Source organism: Geotrypetes seraphini, chromosome 9 (assembly GCF_902459505.1).
Source record: "Geotrypetes seraphini chromosome 9, aGeoSer1.1, whole genome shotgun sequence".
NCBI lineage: Eukaryota > Metazoa > Chordata > Amphibia > Gymnophiona > Dermophiidae > Geotrypetes > Geotrypetes seraphini.
The window spans coordinates 161181071-161201266 of record NC_047092.1 but is presented as its reverse complement, the minus strand read 5'-3'; the positions used below and the strand labels follow the sequence as shown (position 1 = coordinate 161201266).

The window sequence follows — 20196 nt, the reverse complement described above, 5'->3', positions numbered from 1 at the left end:
CTAGCAATGATACATTTGAAGCACAAAGCAGGCTAGGTAGATGCAAATTACTTTTATATGATGGTACTTTTGTAGGACTTCTGGATCTTTTGGCTTATTTAATAATTTAATATACTGCCTTATTAAAATTCAAAGCAGTTTTACATAATATAAAAACAAAGTATAAAAAGAACGTACATTAAAAACAAATTACAGATAATGCTACAAACAATCAAACGCACTGACAAACATTAACTTACCAATACAGGGTGGAGAAGGGCAGAAATACAATTTGTATAAAGAGAAAGAGGGGGAAAAGGACCGAAATGAAAGGAAGGGGAACAAAAAAATAAATAGTCTAGAATAATGTAAGATAAGCTAACATGATTAAAATATGGCAAGGAACAGATTTCCATTACCGTCCTTATCCTACTTCTAACTTTACCAACTGGGATTACAAAACCATCTGGATCAGGGGTCTCAAAGTCCCTCATCGAGGGCCGTAATCCAGTTGGGTTTTCAGGATTTCCCCAATGAATATGCATTGAAAGCAGTGCATGCACATAGATCTCATGTATATTCATTGGGGAAATCCTGAAAACCTGACTGGATTGCGGCCCTCGAGGAGGGACTTTGAGACCCCTGATCTAGATTCTGATCAAAGTGTTTAATTCTGATTAACAGGGCTGGTGTTAGACATGCAGAGGATCAGAGCAAAAACTGGGCGGCAGAGAGCTACAGCCCAACATCTAGTTAGATCTCCTTCAGCTTAATGCAGGTTGGGGGGGTCCCCTATGGTATAGGGCAGGGGTAGGCAATTCCGGTCCTCGAGAGCCGGAGCCAGGTCAGGTTTTCAGGATATCCACAATAAATATGCATGAGATAGATTTGCAGTGCAGTGCATGCAAATCCATCTCGTACATATTCATTGTGGATATCCTGAAAACCTGACCTGGCTCCAGCTCTTGAGGACTGGAATTGCCTACCCCTGGTATAGGGGCTGTGGGCAATTACAGACCCTTATTTCCAGTCTTGATGATTAAACTTTCCATTTAAAAAGATACGTATGTAATGCTAGAGTTGGTTGGATTCAATTTTAACTAAGCAGCTCAGAGTAAGTTTTTAAGCTGATAAAACAGATCAGCCTTGATTAACTAAGGTTTATCTAATAAGCACAGTTTGAAGAAAGCTTAAGGATAATGAAATTCTCTGGCATTTTGGGTGAGATATGAATGTTTATTTGTTTAACTTATGACTTATGGTACCCTGAAAGACTCCCTAAGCAGGGAGAAACAGATGTGTTATCCATAATATATCAAATATAAAACCCATAAAAGCTACATAAAAATGCATTATATCTGTTTAGTAATTTCAGAAATAGGCAAAACAGCAAAAATCGTTGCCATTAGGGAAGAAACAAAGTACTTCTTCATGCCACTGCTAGACTGTATTGCTGGGATTTCTAGAAATCTGTTGACCATATGTTATTCTGTTATCTATAATGAAGAATATTCTTTTAAAACTGCATATAAAGTGATTATGGGAAGATGGATTTCTAGATCATTAGGAGGGAATTTTCTGCACAGGTCTGCTTTTATAATTACACATGGAATTAGGTACTTGTAACGGGGTGGTTGATGAGCCTAGTTTGGATATGGTCCAAACATTTTTTGGACCTCACTGGTACCGGGTGGCTGAAACAGAAACAGAAGTGGTCTTTTACTAATCTGCACTAAACAGTTAGCATAGATTATACTGTGTGGTAGACATTAGAGACTTCCACGTCGGGCTACACTTTCGGTTCTGTGTGTTACCAAAGCCTAAGGTCCTAGAAACTGGCTTCCCTCAATCCAAAACTGACCCCCAGAAAAGACCCATTTCAAAATCACTGAGCTCTGGAACAACCTTACCTCCCCTCTTCGGAACTTGAGCTCTCTCCAAGTTTTCCGCAAACATCTGAAAACCTGGCTTTTCTCAAAAAATGTAAGTCTCCCTCCCACTTAGGAATCAAGGAAACTCTTATATCTTGGCATCCCAAGTCCTCTAAATTTTCTTCACACTTCTACCTCTAACCCTCTGTTGTAGTTCCTTCCTATTTCTCCTACTGTAAACCGCGTCGAGCTCTACGAACATGGAGATGATGCGGTATACAAACCTAAGCATTAGATTAGATTAGATTAGATAAGGTGCATGATAGCTGCAGGAACTCCTCTATGCTCTAGTTTCAGCAGGAAGAGGAGAACCTGGGCTACCTACAAAAAGCTCCATGGAAAACATTTCGAGGACCTGCCATATATATTTCTAAAGCCCCGGTACCATTAAAAAAAAAAGTGCATGGAAGCAGAGAGAAAGGGGTTAACAAAGTTTTAAATGCAATCTATGACAATTGCATTTTTAAAGAATATGAACTATGTAAGAATGAGAAACATTAGGGAAGAGGCAGAATAATGATTCATCCGGCTTGTGCTACTCAAGTGCAGTTTAGAGAGGAGTCAGCTGCACTTCTTCTAAGGCTGGCTAGAAGACTCCTCAAAAATGCTTTCAACCAGATGGATGCTTTTACAGAATTCAGCGAATTCTGTCATTGGTCTGAATTAGTTGCAGAACATAATTGGCACCTTGCAAATATGGATTGATGAAAAGAGATGGGTTACTAACTGTGGTATTCACTCATTAGGGAAAAGAATTGAGTATTTAGCAATCAAAAGCACCCGAAGACGGAGTTTATGCAAGAGAGAAGATGAGAAAAAAGTAGCTGCTTTTTAACCAGAATGCACATGCATTTGCTCATTTGCATTTCAAAACCAACCGAGAAAAAAAAAAACCCCGCAATGTGTGACTGAATTAAAGTGACAGCTAAGCTTTCGCAGATATCTGTCATTAAAAACTGGCAGAAATACAATGAGTCATAAATAACTCTGAAGATGACAGTTTTCCCAAGCCACTGATGCACTCTTTCTTTGCAGTCCTAATGATGAACAACAGAGAAGCTCTAAATTCTAGAACAGGGGTGGGCAACGAGGGTCACAATCCAGTCGGGTTTTTAGGATTTCCTCAATTAATATGCATGAGATCTATTTGCATGCACTGCCTCCCATCGTATGCAAATGGATCTCATGTATATTCACTGGGGAAATCCTAAGAACCCAACCGGATTCCGGCTCTTGTTGCCCGCCCCTGTTCTAGAACAAAAATTTCCATCTACCTTCTAGCACAGCTTAAATCATAGGAAGAACAACATTATTTCAGCAGTTTCCGTGCCTGCTGCTGTACCATAGCATATATATTTTGACCATTGCCATTTCATCTATCCCAGTGGTTCCCAAACCTGTCCTGGGGGACCCCCAGCCAGTCAGGTTTTCAAGATATCCCTAATGAATATGCATAAGAGAGATTTGCATACCTGTCACTTCCATTATATGCAAATCTCTCTCATGCATATTCATTAGGGATATCTTGAAAACCTGACTGGCTGGGGGTCCCCCAGGACAGGTTTGGGAACCACTGATCTATCCCAAGGGTTCTCAACCCCAGTAGCATAGCATCTACTTGCAACAATGTATCTTATATTCATTGATGTGTCATTGATGGGTCAAATTACCAGGAAAAGGTGGCCTTGACATAAGACTGGGTCTATACTATCGTCCACCTGGACAAACGGAAGCAAACGACAAAGATCTGGCGGCAGAATTGAGGCGGGAAGGCAACAACAGGAATGTGACAGTAATGGGAGATTTCAACTACCCCGGGATAAACTGGAGTATTGGAAACTCAAACTGTGCGAGGGAAACAGAATTCTTGGAGGCTGTGAGCGACTGCTTTATGGATCAGCTTGTCAAGGAACCAACAAGAGGAGATGCCACTCTTGACCTAATCCTCAACGGATTAGGGGGACCTGCAAAAGAAGTGGAAGTAGTAGGGCCAATAGGAAACAGTGATCACAACATGATCCAGTACAAATTAGGAGTAAGTACAACAAAAGGCAAAAGAACCACAGTGACAACGCTCAACTTCAAGAAAGGGAACTATGATGCTATGAGAGCAATGGTAAGAAAAAAACTTAGAAACAGCTCAAGGAAAACAGAAACTGTAGAGCAAGCCTGGTCTCTATTCAAGGGCACAGTGCAAGAAGCACAACATATGTACATCCCCATATTTAGAAAAGGGTGCAAAAAAAACCGAACAAAAGACCCCGCATGGATAAACAATGAGGTGAAGAAAGCGATAGGAGACAAAAAAAAATCATTCCGGAAATGGAAAAAGGACCAGACTGGGGAAAACTGGGATGAACACAGGAAAAGCCAAAGAGAATGTCACCAAGTGGTTAGGAGAGCGAAAAGAGAATACGAAGAAAGACTAGCCAGGGAGGCAAAAAACTTCAAATCATTCTTCAGATATGTTAAGGGGAAGAAACCGGCGAGGGAGGAAGTAGGACCGTTGGATGATGGAGATAAAAAGGGAGTGATAAAGGAGCAAAAAGAGGTAGCTGACAGGTTAAACAAATTCTTCTCGTCAGTCTTCACAAGCGAGGACACATCCAATGTACCGGAACCCGACGTGATCTTCCATGGTGATCAAGAAGAAAAACTGTTGGCAATAGAGGTGAGCCATGAGGATGTCCTCCAACAGATAGATAGATTGAAAAGCGACAAATCACCAGGCCCAGACGGAATCCATCCTAGGGTACTAAAAGAACTAAGAAATGAGATAGCGGAAATACTCCAACGAGTTTGCAACCTATCCTTGAAAACTGGAGAGATACCGGAGGACTGGAAGATAGCAAATGTTACACCTATCTTTAAAAAGGGGTCAAGAGGAGACCCGGGAAACTATAGGCCGGTAAGTTTGACATCGGTTCCAGGCAAGATGGTAGAAGCACTGATAAAGGACAGCATCTGTGAGCACATAGAAAAAAATGGGCTGATGAAAGCGAGCCAACATGGCTTCTGCAAGGGAAGATCGTGCCAAACAAACTTACTGCACTTCTTCGAGGGGGTAAACAGCCATTTGGACAAAGGGGAACCTGTAGACATCATCTACCTTGACTTCCAAAAGGCCTTTGACAAGGTACCCCATGAGCGGTTACTTAGGAAGCTGTGGAACCACGGGGTGGAAGGGGACGTACATAGATGGGTCAAACACTGGTTGGCAGGCAGGAGACAGAGGGTTGGAGTGAAGGGTCACTACTCGGGATGGAGAAAGGTCACGAGTGGAGTTCCGCAGGGGTCTGTACTTGGACCACTGCTGTTCAATGTATTTATTAATGACCTGGAAACGGGGACGAAATGTGAAGTTATAAAATTTGCGGACGACACTAAACTCTGTAGAAGGGTCAGAACTACAGAAGAGTGTGAGGCCCTACAAAGAGACCTAAGCAAACTGGAGGAGTGGGCAAATAAATGGCAGATGAAATTCAATGTAGGGAAATGCAAGGTCATGCATATAGGGAGAAAGAACCCGATGTTCAGCTACCAAATGGGAGGATTAGTATTAGAGGGAAGTAACCTTGAAAGAGATTTGGGTGTACTGGTGGATACAACAATGAAGTCAACGGCGCAATGCGCAGCAGCCGCGAAGAAGGCGAACAGAATGTTGGGTATTATTAAAAATGGTATTACGACCAGAACGAAAGAAGTCATCCTGCCGTTGTATCGGGCAATGGTGCGCCCGCACCTGGAGTACTGTGTTCAGTATTGGTCACCGCATCTTAAGAAGGATATGGCAATACTTGAGAGGGTCCAGAGGAGAGCGACACGAATGATTAAGGGCATGGAAAACCTTTCATACACTGAAAGATTGGAGAAGCTGGAGCTCTTCTCCCTGGAAAAGCGGAGACTCAGAGGAGACATGATAGAGACCTACAAGATCATGAAGGGCATAGAGGAAGTGGAGAGAGACAGATTCTTCAAACTTTCAAAACATAAAAGAACAAGAGGGCATTCGGAAAAATTAGAAGGGGATAGATTCAAAACAAATGCTAGGAAGTTTTTCTTTACTCAGCGGGTGGTGGACACCTGGAATGCGCTTCCAGAGGATGTAATAGGGCAGAGTACGGTACTGGGGTTTAAGAAAGGATTGGACAATTTCCTGTTGGAAAAGGGGATAGAGGGGTATAGATAGAGGATTATTACGCAGGTTCTGGACCTGTTGGGCCGCCGCGTGAGCGGACTGCTGGGCACGATGGACCTCAGGTCTGACCCGGCAGAGGCATTGCTTATGTGCTTATGTGCTTATGTGATGTAGCTACTCCCCATACTTCCCTGTGGGCCTCTTAACTTGTAAGTCGCCTTGGACCTGTACTGGATAACTGCGATACAGAAATTCAGATTAGATTAGTAAATGGGGGGGGGGGGGGGGGGTGAGGAGTTGGACCACCCCAGGTGACATCTTCACGGGGGCACCGATGCCTCTCTTCCTCTCTGCCCCCACGTACCTCTTTAAGTGTTCACCGGTGCAAGAAGCATCTTCAACCTGCTGCTTGCGCCGGCCTCGGCCCTCTTCTGACTTTACTTCCTGGTCATGGGACCAAAATGTGACATCAGAAGGGAGCTGAGACCGATACGAGCAGCTGGTGGAAGATGCTGCTCGTTCTGGTGAATGTTTCATGAGGTACTTGGTGGGGAGGGGCCGGATGACATGGGGGGGGGGGAGGGGAAGAGTAGGGGGCACAATGGGCTATAACTAAGACCAAATGAACCTGTACAATCAACCTGGGATGTTGGGGTGATTTGGCATCACTATTTAGAGTAGATTCATGTACATCATATTTTTCCTATAAGTCATTATAATAACAACTAGTGTTTAAGCCCGTTACATGAACGGGTGCTAGAATAAATATCTGTCTGTCTTTCTCCTGCCCCCCTGTCTCTTTCTTCCTTTCTTTCTGTCTCTCTCCCTTCCCCGTTTATCTTTTTTCTTTCTGTCTCTCTCCTTCTATCTTTCTTTTTCTCTCCCGCTTTATTTCTTTCTTTCTATCTTTTTTTCTTTCTGTCGCTCTCCCTGCCCAGACCCTCACTGAATAGGCTGTTACATTAACGGGTGCTAGAATATATATGTGTGTCTGTCTTTATTTATTTCTCTCTCTGTCTCTCTTTCTTTCTTTTTGTCTTTCTTTTGGCTGTCCACCACCACCCCTTGCATGCTCCCCCTGTCCATTCTCCCTTCCTTTTATCTCCCCTGTGTCCACCACCACCCCTTCACTGCTCCCCTTATCCAGCAGCAGCCTTTCTCCCTTTGTTTTACCTCCCCCCCTGTCCATCAGCACATTTTCCTGTTCCCCTGTCCAGCAGTAGGCCTCCCTTCCTTCCCCCCCCCCCCACCAAGCAGTCTGCAATAGTTACATTTGTGAACTTCAAAAAAGCTGAGAACATTGTTATCGAGAAATAAATGCTTCAAGTCAAGCAGACCTTGAAAATCCAGCCCTGTTCCATTTCTGCTGGCATGTTTGTGTTGGGGGTGGCTGCTCCCTGTCGCTTTCAGGCCTTTCCCGGGTGCTTTAACCTGCGGTAATGTGCGCGAATGGCTCCAGCACCGGCTTCTCCACCCCGACCCTGGGCACGCGCCGCGCTCCGCCCCTTAGCTACCCGTAAGTACCGGGCTTCACTCGCCTGCTCCCGGAGAGTAGCCCGAGAGAGCGGGAGGGGGGAGCGGCTGCCGTGGTGATCTTGCCGACTCCCTTGCCGGAGTTATTTTTGCAGTTTAAAGGTGCCACGGCGGCTCCTCTAACGATCCCCGCCTGCATTAGAAGTGTTTTCTGAAGCAGGTGTGGCTGGTGACAGGAGCCGCCGCGGCACCTTTAAACTGAAAAAATAACTCTGACAAGGGAGCCGGCCAACTGGCAGTTCAATTGGGAGCTTCGGTCTGGTCTTGTCTGCTTCCTGCTCGCCGCGGTGGCTCATCTCATGATCCTCATCTGCGGGGATCGTGAGAGGAGCCACCGCTGCGTCTTTCAACTAAAAAATGCAATACGGCAAGGAGCAGCAGGGAGCAGGCCAGACGGAAAAACGGAACCCTAAGCAGCGCATGCGCACTCCTATCTGCGGGTCACTACAGCTCACGGAAACCGGATGCACGCGATGGGAGTGCGCATGCGCGGCCTAGCGTTTTATTATATTAGATTAAAACAGTATCAAAGTACAACAACAATACTGGTGGCTATCTTCTTCAAACAGTGAGCATACAGGCGTTAATAGGCAAATGCTTCCTTTTGTAGGGAGCATATTCCTAGGTCTTCCTTCTTTGTGCACTTTTGGAATATATTCTTAATCCTAGACATGCTGACTACTTTAAAAAAAAAAACAACACATTTCCTTGCTCGAGCCTTTTGTAGTTAAGATAAGATCATAAGCATTTCCATACTGGGACAGACAGAAGGTCTTTTAGGATGCGGTCCAAACTTTTTCGAAACCCTGCTAAGGTTACTGCTTTTATCACACGACACAAATAAATATTTTCTCCAGTTTGTTTTAAATTTACCATTCAGTAGCTTCAATGTGTGCCCGAGTCCTTGTATTTTTGGAAAGCGTCAACAAGTGATTCACGTCTACTCGTTCCATTCCGCTCAGTATTTTACAGACCTCTATCATATCTTACTTCAGCCATCTCGTCTCCAAGCTGAAGAGCCCTGGCCTCTTAGGGCTCCTTTTACTAACCCCGCACTAGGCGCCAAAAACTAACACCAGCTCAATGGTGGCGTTAGCGTCTAGCGTGCGCGGCAATTTAGGGTGCGCTACGCGTGCGCTAAAACCGCTAGCGCAGCTTAGTAAAAGGGGCCCATAGTCTTTCCTCCTAGCGCAATACAAAGGCATTATAATATCCTCAGTTCTGTTCTCCATTCCTTTCCTAATAATTTCTAACATTCTATTTACTTTCATAGTTGCTGCTTAACACTAACCCCCCCCCACACACTTTTACAAAGGCGCGCTAATTGATTTAGCGTGCGCTGATTTAGCACGCGCTAATCGATTTAGCACGTGCTAAACGCTAACGTGCCCATTATAGTCTATGGACACGTTAGCATTTAGTGCACGCTAAATCGATTAGCGCGCGCTAAATCAGTTAGCGCCCGCTAAACTGTCTAATGCACCTTTGTTAAAGGACCCGTCAGCAGAGAGTTTTAATGCATTATTGCAGCTTGGGGTTGGGGGGGGAGGACACCCGAGATGTTGGGTTATTTGAGGTTGACGGATGTGGGAGGTGACCCCAAATGTGGAACCTGGCATCATATAGCTATACAGTGGTACCTCGGTTTACGAGTGCACCAGTTTGCGAGTGTTTTGCAAGACGAGCAAAACATTTGCAAACTTGGTGCCTCATAAACCGAGCTTGCCTCGCTGTATGAGCGCCCTCCCCCCCTCCCCCCCCCCGCGATCTGGCATCCCCCCAGCGATCCGGCATCCCCCTCCGCTTGTGTTGCCCCCCTCCACCGTGATCCTACTCCCCCCCCCCGAGCAGTCAATGACACCCTTTACCCGACTTGGCACCAGTGCCCGAAGATCCTCCCTCTTCTGGTACGGCCTGGGCTGGGCGGTGCGTTGGAGATCCTCCTTCTTCTGGTCTGGGCTGGGCTGGACTGGCTTTGAGCATTTTTGCATGCTCAAAGCCTTCTGGTCTCGCTCTAGATTGAGAGCGAGACCAGAAGGCTTTGAGCATGCGCAAATGCTCAAAGCCAGTCCAGCCCAGCCCAGACCAGAAGAAGGAGGATCTCCGACGCACCGCCCAGCCGCGCCAGCAGAGGGAGGATCTTCGGGGACTGGCACTGGTGCCAAGTCGGGTAAAGGATGTCATTGACTGCTCGGGGGGAGGGGGAAAGTAGGATGGCGGTGGAGGGGGGCAACGCAAGTGGGGGGATGCCAGATCGCTGGGGGGGATGCCGGATTGTGGGTGGGGGGTTTGGAACAGCGTCAGATTCCTCAAAGGGGGGGGGGAGAATGGAGCAGCGCTGGTAGCCTCGGGGGGAAAGAGGTGGAACCAATCAAAGCAGTTTCCCTTACTTCCTATGGGGAAACTTGCTTTGATATACGAGCAATTTGGTTTACGAGCATGCTTCTGGAACGAATTATGCTCGTAAACCAAGGTTCCACTATAGTTTGGATCCTATTTTCCTACATGCTCACATTAGAAGCCATCTGCCATTTGGATGCCCAGCCTCCCAGTCTCATAAGGTCCTCGTGCAATTTTTCACAAACCTCTTGTGATTTAACAATTTTGAATAACTTTGTATCATCAGCAAATTTATCCCCCCACAAACACACTTTTTTATAAAACCGTAGTGTGGTTTTTAGTGCCGGCCATGGCAGTAGCAGCTCTGGCACTCATAGAATTCCTATGAGCGCCGGAGCTGTTACCGCTGCGGCCAGTGCTAAAAACCGCACTACGGTTTTGTAAAAATGTGTGTGTATGTGGTGGTGGTAGTGGTGGGGAGTTATCATTTATGAATATGTTAAAAAGAAGAAGTCCCAGCACAGATCCCTAGGAAACCCCACTATCTACCCTTCTCCATTGAGAATACTGACTAAGCTTACTCTGTTTCCTCTTTTTTAGCCAGTTCGTAATCCACAATAGGATGTTCTGTCCTATCCCATGACTTTCTAATATCCTCAAAAGTCTTTCATTAGGCACTTCTTGAAGTGCGTTTTGAAAATTCAAATACACAACAAGTTCGCCTTTATCCACATGTTTATTCACCCTTTCAAGAAGGGTAGTAGATTGGTGAGGCAAGGTTTCTCTTGACTAAATCTATGTTGGCTTTTTCTCATTAATCCATACATATGCTCAGTCATTTTGGGCTCTTTTTACAAAGCCACAGTAGATGTTTCTACCGAGGTAAATGCTCCAATTCTCATAGAATTCCTATGACTGTCAGAGCATTTACCTTACCGACCTGTGGTAAAAACCTCTTCCACAGCTGTGGCCCTCTTTTACAAAAGCGCACGAAATGGCAAATGAGGTTCAACGTGGATAAGTGCAAGGTGATGCATGTTGGTAACAAAAATCTTATACACTAATACAAGATGTCTGGTGCAGTACTCGGAGAGACCCCCGGGAAAGAGACTTGGGAGTACTGGTAGACAAGTCAATGAAGCTCTGCAATGTGCAGCGGCGGCAAAAAGGGTGAACAGAATGCTAGGAATGATTAAGAAGGGTATCACAAACAGATTGGAGAAGGTCATCATGCTGCTGTACCGGGCCATGGTGCGCCCCCACCTGGAATACTGCATCCAACATTGGTCGCCATACATGAAAAAGGACATAGTACTACTCGAAAGGGTCCAGAGAAGTGCAACAAAAATGGTTAAGGGACTGGAGGAGTTAAGGGACTGGACAGTGAGAGATTAGAGAAACTGGGCCTCTTCTCCCTTGAAAAGAGGAGACTGAGAGGGGGACATGATTGAAACATTCAAAGTACTGAAGGAAATAGACTTAGTGGAGAAAGAGAGATTGTTCACCCTCTCCGAGATGGAGAGAACGAGAGGGCACCCTCTAAAGTTAAAAGGGGACAGATTCCGTACAAACGTAAGGAAGTTCTTCTTCACCCAGAGAGTGGTAGAAATCTGGAACGCTCTTCCAGAGGCCGTTGTAGGGGAAAGCACCCTCCAGGGACTCAAGACAAGGTTAGACAAGTTCCTGCTGAACCGGAACGTACGCAGGAGAGGCTAGACTCAAATAGGGCACTGGTTTTGACCTAAGGTCCTCCGCGGGAACAGACTGCTGGGCACGATAGACCACTGGTCTGACCCAGCAGCGGCAATTCTTATGTTCTTAACCACTAATGCGTCCATAGGATAACATGCACGCGTTAGCGTTTAGCGCTTGTTTAGCGCACCTTTTGTAAAAGAGGGGGTTTGTAAAAGCCAGCGTTTGTTCTTTATAACAGTCTCTAACATTTTGCCCGGCACTGATGTCAAGTTCACTGGCCTATAATTTCCCAGGTTACCTCTGGAACCCTCTTTAAAAACTGATGTTTCATTGGCCACCCTCCAATCTTCTGGCACCAAACTTTAAAAATAAAATACATATTACTAACAATACTTCTGCAAGCAGTTGTTCTTGCTTTACACCTATTGGAATCGTATTGTTCTGTTATTTGATTTGCTTTATCGTATAAGCGTTACCTATTGGAATCGTATTGTTCTGTTATTTGATTTACGTTATTGTATAAGCGTTACCTATTAGCATCGTATTGTTCTGTTATTTGATTTGCTTTATTGTATAAGCGTTACCTATTGGAATCGTATTGTTCTGTTATTTGATTTACGTTATTGTATAAGCGTTACCTATTGGGATCGTATTGTTCTGTTATTTGATTTACGTTATTGTATAAGCGTTACCTATTGGGATCGTATTGTTCTGTTATTTGATTTACGTTATTGTATAAGCGTTACCTATTGGCATCGTATTGTTCTGTTATTTGATTTGCTTTATTGTATAAGCGTTAGTGTTTATAAATTGATTTTCTTTCAACTGGACATGTATTGATGAACTGAATGTTTTACCCCCCTCTTTTATTAAGGTGAACTGAAAGATTTAGGGCTCCTTTTACAAAGGTGCGCTAGCGTTTTTAGCGCACGCACAAGATTAGCGCGCGCTATCTGAAAAATTACCGCCCGCTTAAAAGGAGGCGGTAGCGGCTAGTGCACGCTTAGCGCATGCTTAAACCACTAACACACCTTTGTAAAAGGAGCCCTTAGTGTGCGCTAACCAATCTAGCGTGTGCTAAAGATTAGTGCGCGATAAATGCTAAGGTACCCATAGACTATAATGGATGCCTTAGCACTTAGCACGTGCTAATCTTTAGCGTGCACTAAATCAGTTAGCACACCTTAATATAAGGACCCCATTATTATTTATCTCCCCCCATACACTCCCTCCTCGTGAACTCCATGCATCTGGAAAAGCTGTTCCTATCTGTGCCCTTCTCCGCTGCCACTTCCGGATGCTGCCTTTGCCGCCTTGCTATACTGTATCCATGGAATGGACTTTCTGAGTTGGTGTCTCCTCTTTCTCCTCTGGACATATTCAGATCTCACCTAAAAACCTCCCTGTATGTCATTGCTTTTAAATTTTAAATCTTGACTTTCACTTCCTTGCTTTGTTGATTTTAACCATATGTTGCCATCTTTGGAAGAAGGTGATTAAAATAGTGGATTCAAAATATTGAGAATGGTTGATTATTTTTTTTTTGTATGTTATGGGTCCAAAAGCGGTATGTAAAAGTTAGATGTTTGAACTTCTATAACTTTTTATTTTTATTTTTTTCACATAAAAGGACGGAATTTGAATTGTTTTATTCCAAATGGTTTGTTCTAGCAGAATTCATTAAAACCTCTTTTTTTTAATGACTTTAATCACCTTTCCCTAGAGATGGTCACATATTTTCTATCACAAATATATTTTCTGAAGTTTTTTATTTGGATTGTCTATCCCCCTCTTTTACAAAGCCATGCTAGCAGCGTGGCAATGGCACTGAAGCCCATTTCCGTGGGATGCTGTGATAATCGGCTTTGCAAAAGAGGGCTTATGTGTATTATAAGAACGGACAGGCCAGCCCACGGGTTTCCAATGCCCTAGGGGAACCTTCAGATGTATATTCCCCTTAGGGGTGACTCAAAGCCCTACCCCTCCTCCATAGTCTAGCATCTCCGTGTCTCTTCCCTATCATTCCCCATCACTTTCATAATCCAGCAATTCCCCTTCCCTTCCTTTCCCCACCCCTAGTAAAGCATCTCCCCCTTTTCTTCTCTTCCCCCTTCTCCATAATACAGCATCTCCTTTCTTCTCTCTATACCCCTCAGATAATTTCTCCTTTCCCTCCTTATCGCTCATTTAGCCAACATCTCTCTCTCCTCTCCTCAGTATCAATATTGCCATCCCTACTCCCTTCCCCATTCAGCATCTCATCTCTCCTTAACCTCTCCCCCTCCCCCTCCATATCCCATATTTTTCTTTTCTCTTATAAGGCTTTCTTCTTTCTCTCTTCTGCTGCTGCTTGGCCAACTAATTTAAGAAATGTTCAACTGCGACCTAGACAGTTAAGTTGTGATTGAAAAGAGCGATGATAGTTGGCCAGTTTAGATGTTCAGGAGCCAGATGAATATCTTTTCTGTAGCTGTAGTAGACACACACATAACTGCAGAGTTAATACTCATACAGCATAGCCTTTTCTTAGGGTTGGTCCTACCATTAGGCCAGGGGTGTCAAAGTCCCTCCTCGAGGGCCGGAATCCAGTCGGGTTTTCAGGATTTCCCCAAAGAATATGCATTGAAAGCAGTGCATGCAAATAGATCTCATGCAGATTCATTGGGGAAATCCTGAAAACCCGACTGGATTCTGGCCCTCGAGGACCGACTTTGACACCTGTGCATTAGGCGAACTACGGCCCTCTTTTACAAAGGCGCACTAAGCGTTTTAGCGTGGATATAGCTCACGCTGCGCTCATCGCTAACGTGTCCAAGCTTAAAAAGCTTAGCGCACCTTTGTAAAAGAGAGGGGTAAGTGTCTATGTAGGGCAGGGGTAGGGAACTCCAGTCCTCGAGAGCCGTACTCCAGTCGGGTTTTCAGGATTTCCCCAACGAATATGCATTGAAAGCAGTGCATGCAAATAGATCTCAAGCAGATTCATTAGGGAAATCCTGAAAACCCGACTGGAATACGGCTCTCGAGGACCGGAGTTCCCTACCCCTGACATAGGGTGTCACAATGGTGGGGGTGAGGGGGGGCAGCAAAGTGTGCCTAGACAAGGCCTGCTTCCTCCCCTCCCCTGCTACTGCCATCCTACCTCTACTCAGCCACCCTGAAGCAGATGAAAGTGGCATGCATGGCACAAAGCCTCTGAGCAGAAGTGCATACTTATGGTCTGCTGGATCCTGCTCCCTCTGGCAGTACGTTTGTACCACCTGCCCCATAAAATACATTGAACATAACAGAAAGATTTCAGTTAAGATCATCGGATTCTACAAAAATAAAAAAGCAGTTTTAGCTGAATAGCCATTGCAATAGCGCAGGGGTAGGGAACTTCGGTCCCCGAAAGCCATATTCCAGTCGGGTTTTCAGGATTTCCCCAATGAATATGCATGAGATCTATTTGCATGCACTGCTTTCAATGCATATTCATTGGGGAAATCCTGAAAACCCGACTGGAATACGGCTCTCGAGGACCGGAGTTCGCGCTATATAAAAACAAGCTGTTCAGATCCATGGTAGTTTTATCTCTTGGCAGAGATTTCATCTACCTGCTGCTTCCTTCTGGACGAGTACTGCATTAATTCAATTTAGGTTTCTATTATACATTTCACCACTGTTTATGCTAAAACTTTAAGGGGGAGGGGCACCATTTTCTTCTTGATTATAATACCTCTCTGGAGCTGAGAACTGCTCAGAACCTTTAAGCAATTATTTTTTCAAGCGCAGAGAAATTTAGACTTTTACTGAAGCCCCCTGCAGAAGGTCTAGAGTGGACCCTAGCTTGAAGAGGGGAACCTGTTAAAGGGACAGTCAAGCATCAGACTCACTAGAACAGGGATCTCAAAGTCCCTCCTTGAGGGCCACAATCCAGTCGAGTTTTCAGGATTTCCCCAATGAATATGCATTGAAAGTAGTGCATGCACATAGATCTCATGCATATTCACTGGGGAAATCCTGAAAAACCGACTGGATTGCGGCCCTCAAGGAGGGACTTTGGATCTTTTCCAGATAAGCCCCACCACTAATGGAAAAAGTGGACGCGCCGAAAGATAAGCCCCACCACCTTTTGCCAGCGCACGCAACCTTAACCAGTGAAGTTCTCAGCACAACGGCCCCACAAAGCGGCGCGATGTGTATAAAGTAAAGTGTGTGTGTATGGGGGGGGGGGTTCCCCCCCACACCCCCCATTGGAGCACCCAAAAAATATTATAAAAAAGAGGATATGAAACTTAACATTATAAAAAAATAGGATAAACTGTCAACCATTTTTTTAAGGGCTCCGACGGGGTGTGGGGGGGAACCCCCCCCCCCCCACTTTACTTTCTACAGATCGCGCCTCTTTTTTATAATTTTTTTTTGGGTGGCGGGGCTTATCTGGAAAAGATCCGGGACTTTGAGACCCCTGCGACTAGAATATATTCAGCTATGCAGCAAAGTCATCTAAGAGCTCACCTGATTAAAAGACAAATCTGTCTGCATTACAGTGGACTTTCAGGGACTGTGGGACTTCAGACCTACTGCCTGAAAAGTTTATATTCTCCCTGCATTGACCAAAAGATTTAGGGCTTTATTTTTTTTTAAAAAACTTTTTCCCCCTATTCTTTGCCCATAGAAAAAAAAAAAATCTTTGACAACTATAAGGGGATTAAACTCAAGAGCAAACTCCCTCAGTCCCTACTTTTGTCCTGTTAATTAGATTGTAAGTCTTACTGAGCAGGGACTGTCTCGTAAATGTGCTGATGTACAGCGCTGCGTATGTGTATCAGCGCTATAGCAATGTTAATTAGTTGCAGCAGCGGCAGCATTTTGACATAAAAAACCAGCAATTTAAAAGTTTAAAACTTTCGTCCTTTCAAAGTCATTTTTAAAAATACCCCCAGGGAAAAATACTGCTAGCTTAACGCAACTTTCTTGTTTTGCAATCACCCACAGCAGGACAGGTATAAAACATTAATAGTATTCTACGCATACCTATATTTCATGCCAGTCTGCTTTGCCGTAGATTCTTTTAGCGAAATGTGGTGCTGCGGGGTAAACGTTCCCAGACTGCGCGCAATAATCGCCACCGTCCGGAACCTCGCGCGCGCTGCATTTACTACGTTCGGGGCCGTGGAGTTCTGTTTGCTGATGTGCCTGTCCTCCCCATTCCGGCTCTTCAAGTTATGTTCGGTGCACGCTATGGACACTTGCATTGCTTCTCGAGCGGCCCTTTATTTCACAGCCGGTCCAGTGGATCTCTGGTGCTGGAAAGCTCTCGAGCGCCGTTCCGAAGGACTGGAGTCGCTGCCTTGCACTTTTGCACTTGGAGGAGGAGAGGAAAAGTGTCTGGAGCAGGACAGGAAGAAATGACGCGGTCGAACTGGGCTACAAAGTGATTAGCACAGCAGAGGAGCAGATCCCGTTCCGTGCAATATGACCGATATTGAATGACTCTGTACCACTGGTCTACGAATGATTAGCACAGCAGAGGAGCAGATCCCGTGCCCGCAAAGAAATTGTCCCGTGCAATAAGACTGATATTGAATGACGCGGTAGCACTGTTCCGTCAGGTCCACGTTTTACCCCTTCCCGAATGATTAGCACAGCAGAGGAGCAGATCCCGTGCCCGCACACAAATCGTCCCGTGCAATATATGACCGAGATTTAGAACAGATCCATGAAATGCATTGCTCTAAAAGCAGAAAACGGTACCTTCATGGTTTAAGCCTAGAAAGGGATGTCAATTCAGATTCATCCCTGGTGGCAGATTTTTAAATCAGTGCAGTCATACTGCAAGATGACTTGAGCACCCTCTCCGGACTGTAAAATACTGAGCTGACACGCTTTGAAACCTAAAGCCACAATACATGTCACGAGCAAGCTGCCCAAGGACTAGAAAGAGTCACCGTTCCGTTTGTTACATCTGGCGCAACATCCCGCCACACGCGTTCGTTCAGTGGCCAGATAAAGGGCGAGTTTGCTCAGGTCTGCAGCTGCATTGGGGTTTTTGCTGCTGCCTCTTTAAGCGGCTTGCAGATTGCAAACAACCAAGGTGCCGTTTCTTTCTTGGGATTCTTGCTGTGAAATTTCATGCAGCGGCGTCTTCAGCGGGTCCCGTCTTCTAATACCGATGGAATGATTGTCGAGACAGGGACTGAGACAGATGCCGGTCCTAGAGCGCGAGCAGGGCTTTTCCGCGCGTAATCTGCCTGCTGTCGTCAGATCGCTTGGGGGGTATCCTCTGGTGCCAAATTCTGCCCCGTTGGCTGCAACGTTCCACGAGCTCTGCTGCAATCCTCGGAATATTATGCCAGCCACTGCAGGGTTTAAGCTTAGGTCGCAGCTCCACAGGGCAGAAGTGATCTGAAGCAGGGAATCACTCAGCATCCGCAGGCATCACCTGGGCCATAGTAGCTCCTTGGGTTACTCATACTCATTCACAAAGTGTCACTGACCATGCTAGCTCCCTTTCTTTTTTCAGCCCTGGGAGTCCTTACTAGATGGAGAGCTGCACGTGACATCCAGTGAAGCTGGAAGATCAGGTAATTCATTGGAGATCATGCTGCTTGATTTTCGTAGCTGGTCTGGTTCATATAACTCAGGCCGGGCACAGCTCCAATGAACCTGTCAATCCTGCAACACATTCACATTAGAGAATGACACGGTGACAAAATTCATCACCGTCCCCGTCCCCGCGGATAACCGCGGGAAATAATCCCATGTCATTTTCTAGTGTCTGTTTCAGCCTCAGTCCTTCTACACCAGCATTCTTCACAACAAAGCTTGCGGGTCAGTGGTTGTGGCCATTCATACTCTGATTCTTATGTGAGCCAAGGATAATGAAGCCATTGTGACATCACTGATGTGATTGGCTCTTAGGCACTGGTGGAATGAGGCATTATGACATCACAATATCTGCTCTGGATACCAGAGACAGTCATTCTCAACAGTCCTTCTACACCAGCATTCTTCAAAGCAAAGCTTGCGGGTCAGTGGTTGTGCCCAGTTATACTCGGATTCTTCCCTCTCTCTTTAAAGAATGACATGAAGATGGTTTCCCGCGGTTATCCGCGGGGATGGGAACGGTGATGAATTTTGTCACCGTGTCATTCTCTAATTCACATCAATTCTTCTAGTGGGCTGGTAAATACTACAGGTGAAGAAAAGAAAGAAGCAGAGTTTCTCCAAAACATTTGTGTGGGTGGTGTTGTTTTTCTTGTTTTACCTGTGACAGGGGTGTGCAGCCTGCGGCCCAAGGGCCGCAGGCGGCCCCGTGAAGTATTTTGTGCAGGGTGATGCCATGTTTTCCTCTGCTACTCCCGGGTGTTCACCGTCTTGCCGGCTCCCTCCTCTGTCTTGCTGCAGCGTTTGCGCACTTGTGCGGCCCTAGAAACATTTTTTTTCTGGCCAATGTGGCCCAGGGAAGGGAAGGGGTAAAACGCAGACCTCACGGACCTGACGGACCTCGCGGATCTAAACCCGTACGGCCTTAAAAATCTGAGGTCCGTGTCGGTCCGTGTCCGTGGCGTTTGTAATTGCTTTTGCTGACAGACCTTGATGAGATTTTTGCACTGACGGATCCGTCTCAGCATAGGGAGGGAAAAGTGTTAGGATCCGTCAGCGCTAAAAATCTCTTCCAGGTTTGTCAGAGCCAGAGACGAGTGCTGGAGTTTGCAGACTTCTTTTCCATAACGCACGTCCAAAACCTATGTCCCCGCTCTCTTGGCTTCTGCTCTGCCGCTCCAGCACTAGTGCAAAAATCTCATCAAGGTCTGTCAGCAGCAGCAATTACAAATGCCACGGACACGGACCGACACGGACCTCAGATTTTTAAGGCCGTACGGGTTTAGATCCACGAAGTCCGTCAGGTCCTTGATGTCCGCGTTTTACCCCTTCCCCCCAGGGAAGCCAAAAGGTTGGACGCCCCTGCACGTGTGAACTATTGAAACACACAAACGTTCTCCCCACCCCCTCCCCCACCAAAAGCTGTGATTGGTCAACCTTTTTAAATTTCTAAAACCTGCTGCGACCTTGCTTATGATTTTCTATTTTATTTATGACTTTCTGGTGAGCATGCGCACAGACAACAATTATGCGCACTAACCAATCAAATAAAAAATGCACGAATTCTGACCCTATATGTTGATTCCCAACTTACTTTCACGGCAGAGATATCGGAGGTAGTAAAAAAATAAAAAAGGGTTTCTATGTGTTGAGAACCCTAAGATCAGTTCGACATTTCTTTGATAACAATAACTTTCACACACTCATTCATGCATTCCTGATATCAAGGATAGACTACTGTAATGTGGCCTATGCAAGTCTTACAAAATTCAACCTCAGTCATTTACAAACATTACAGAATATTGCGATAAAGCTACTAGGACACAACGGTAAATATGACCGTGTTACTCCCTTGTATAAACAATATCATTGGCTCCCAATTGCATATCAAATTCTTAACAGCGGAAGCTGGAGCGGCCTACTTTCTTAATGCAAACATCTTCCTACCCATCAAACCCTTAATCAAACCCCAAGAAGACACATAAATCTGAG

At 45.4% G+C, this 20196-nt stretch overlaps 1 protein-coding gene across 2 annotated transcripts in view; it reads right to left on the bottom strand.

Annotated features, from left to right (window-relative positions):
• KCNAB1 (potassium voltage-gated channel subfamily A member regulatory beta subunit 1) overlaps positions 1–20196 on the bottom strand; it is a 234903-nt gene that overhangs the window by 145033 nt on the left and 69674 nt on the right. Inside the window, exon 1 of one of the 2 annotated variants that reach the window (XM_033959144.1) lies at positions 16633–17884. The exons of the other annotated variant lie outside the window; for it this stretch is intronic. Coding sequence (XP_033815035.1) covers positions 16633–16853 — 221 coding nt within the window. The 5' untranslated portion in view covers positions 16854–17884. Of the gene's footprint in view, positions 1–16632; positions 17885–20196 lie in introns of those variants that run through there. 2 annotated transcript variants of the gene reach the window in all.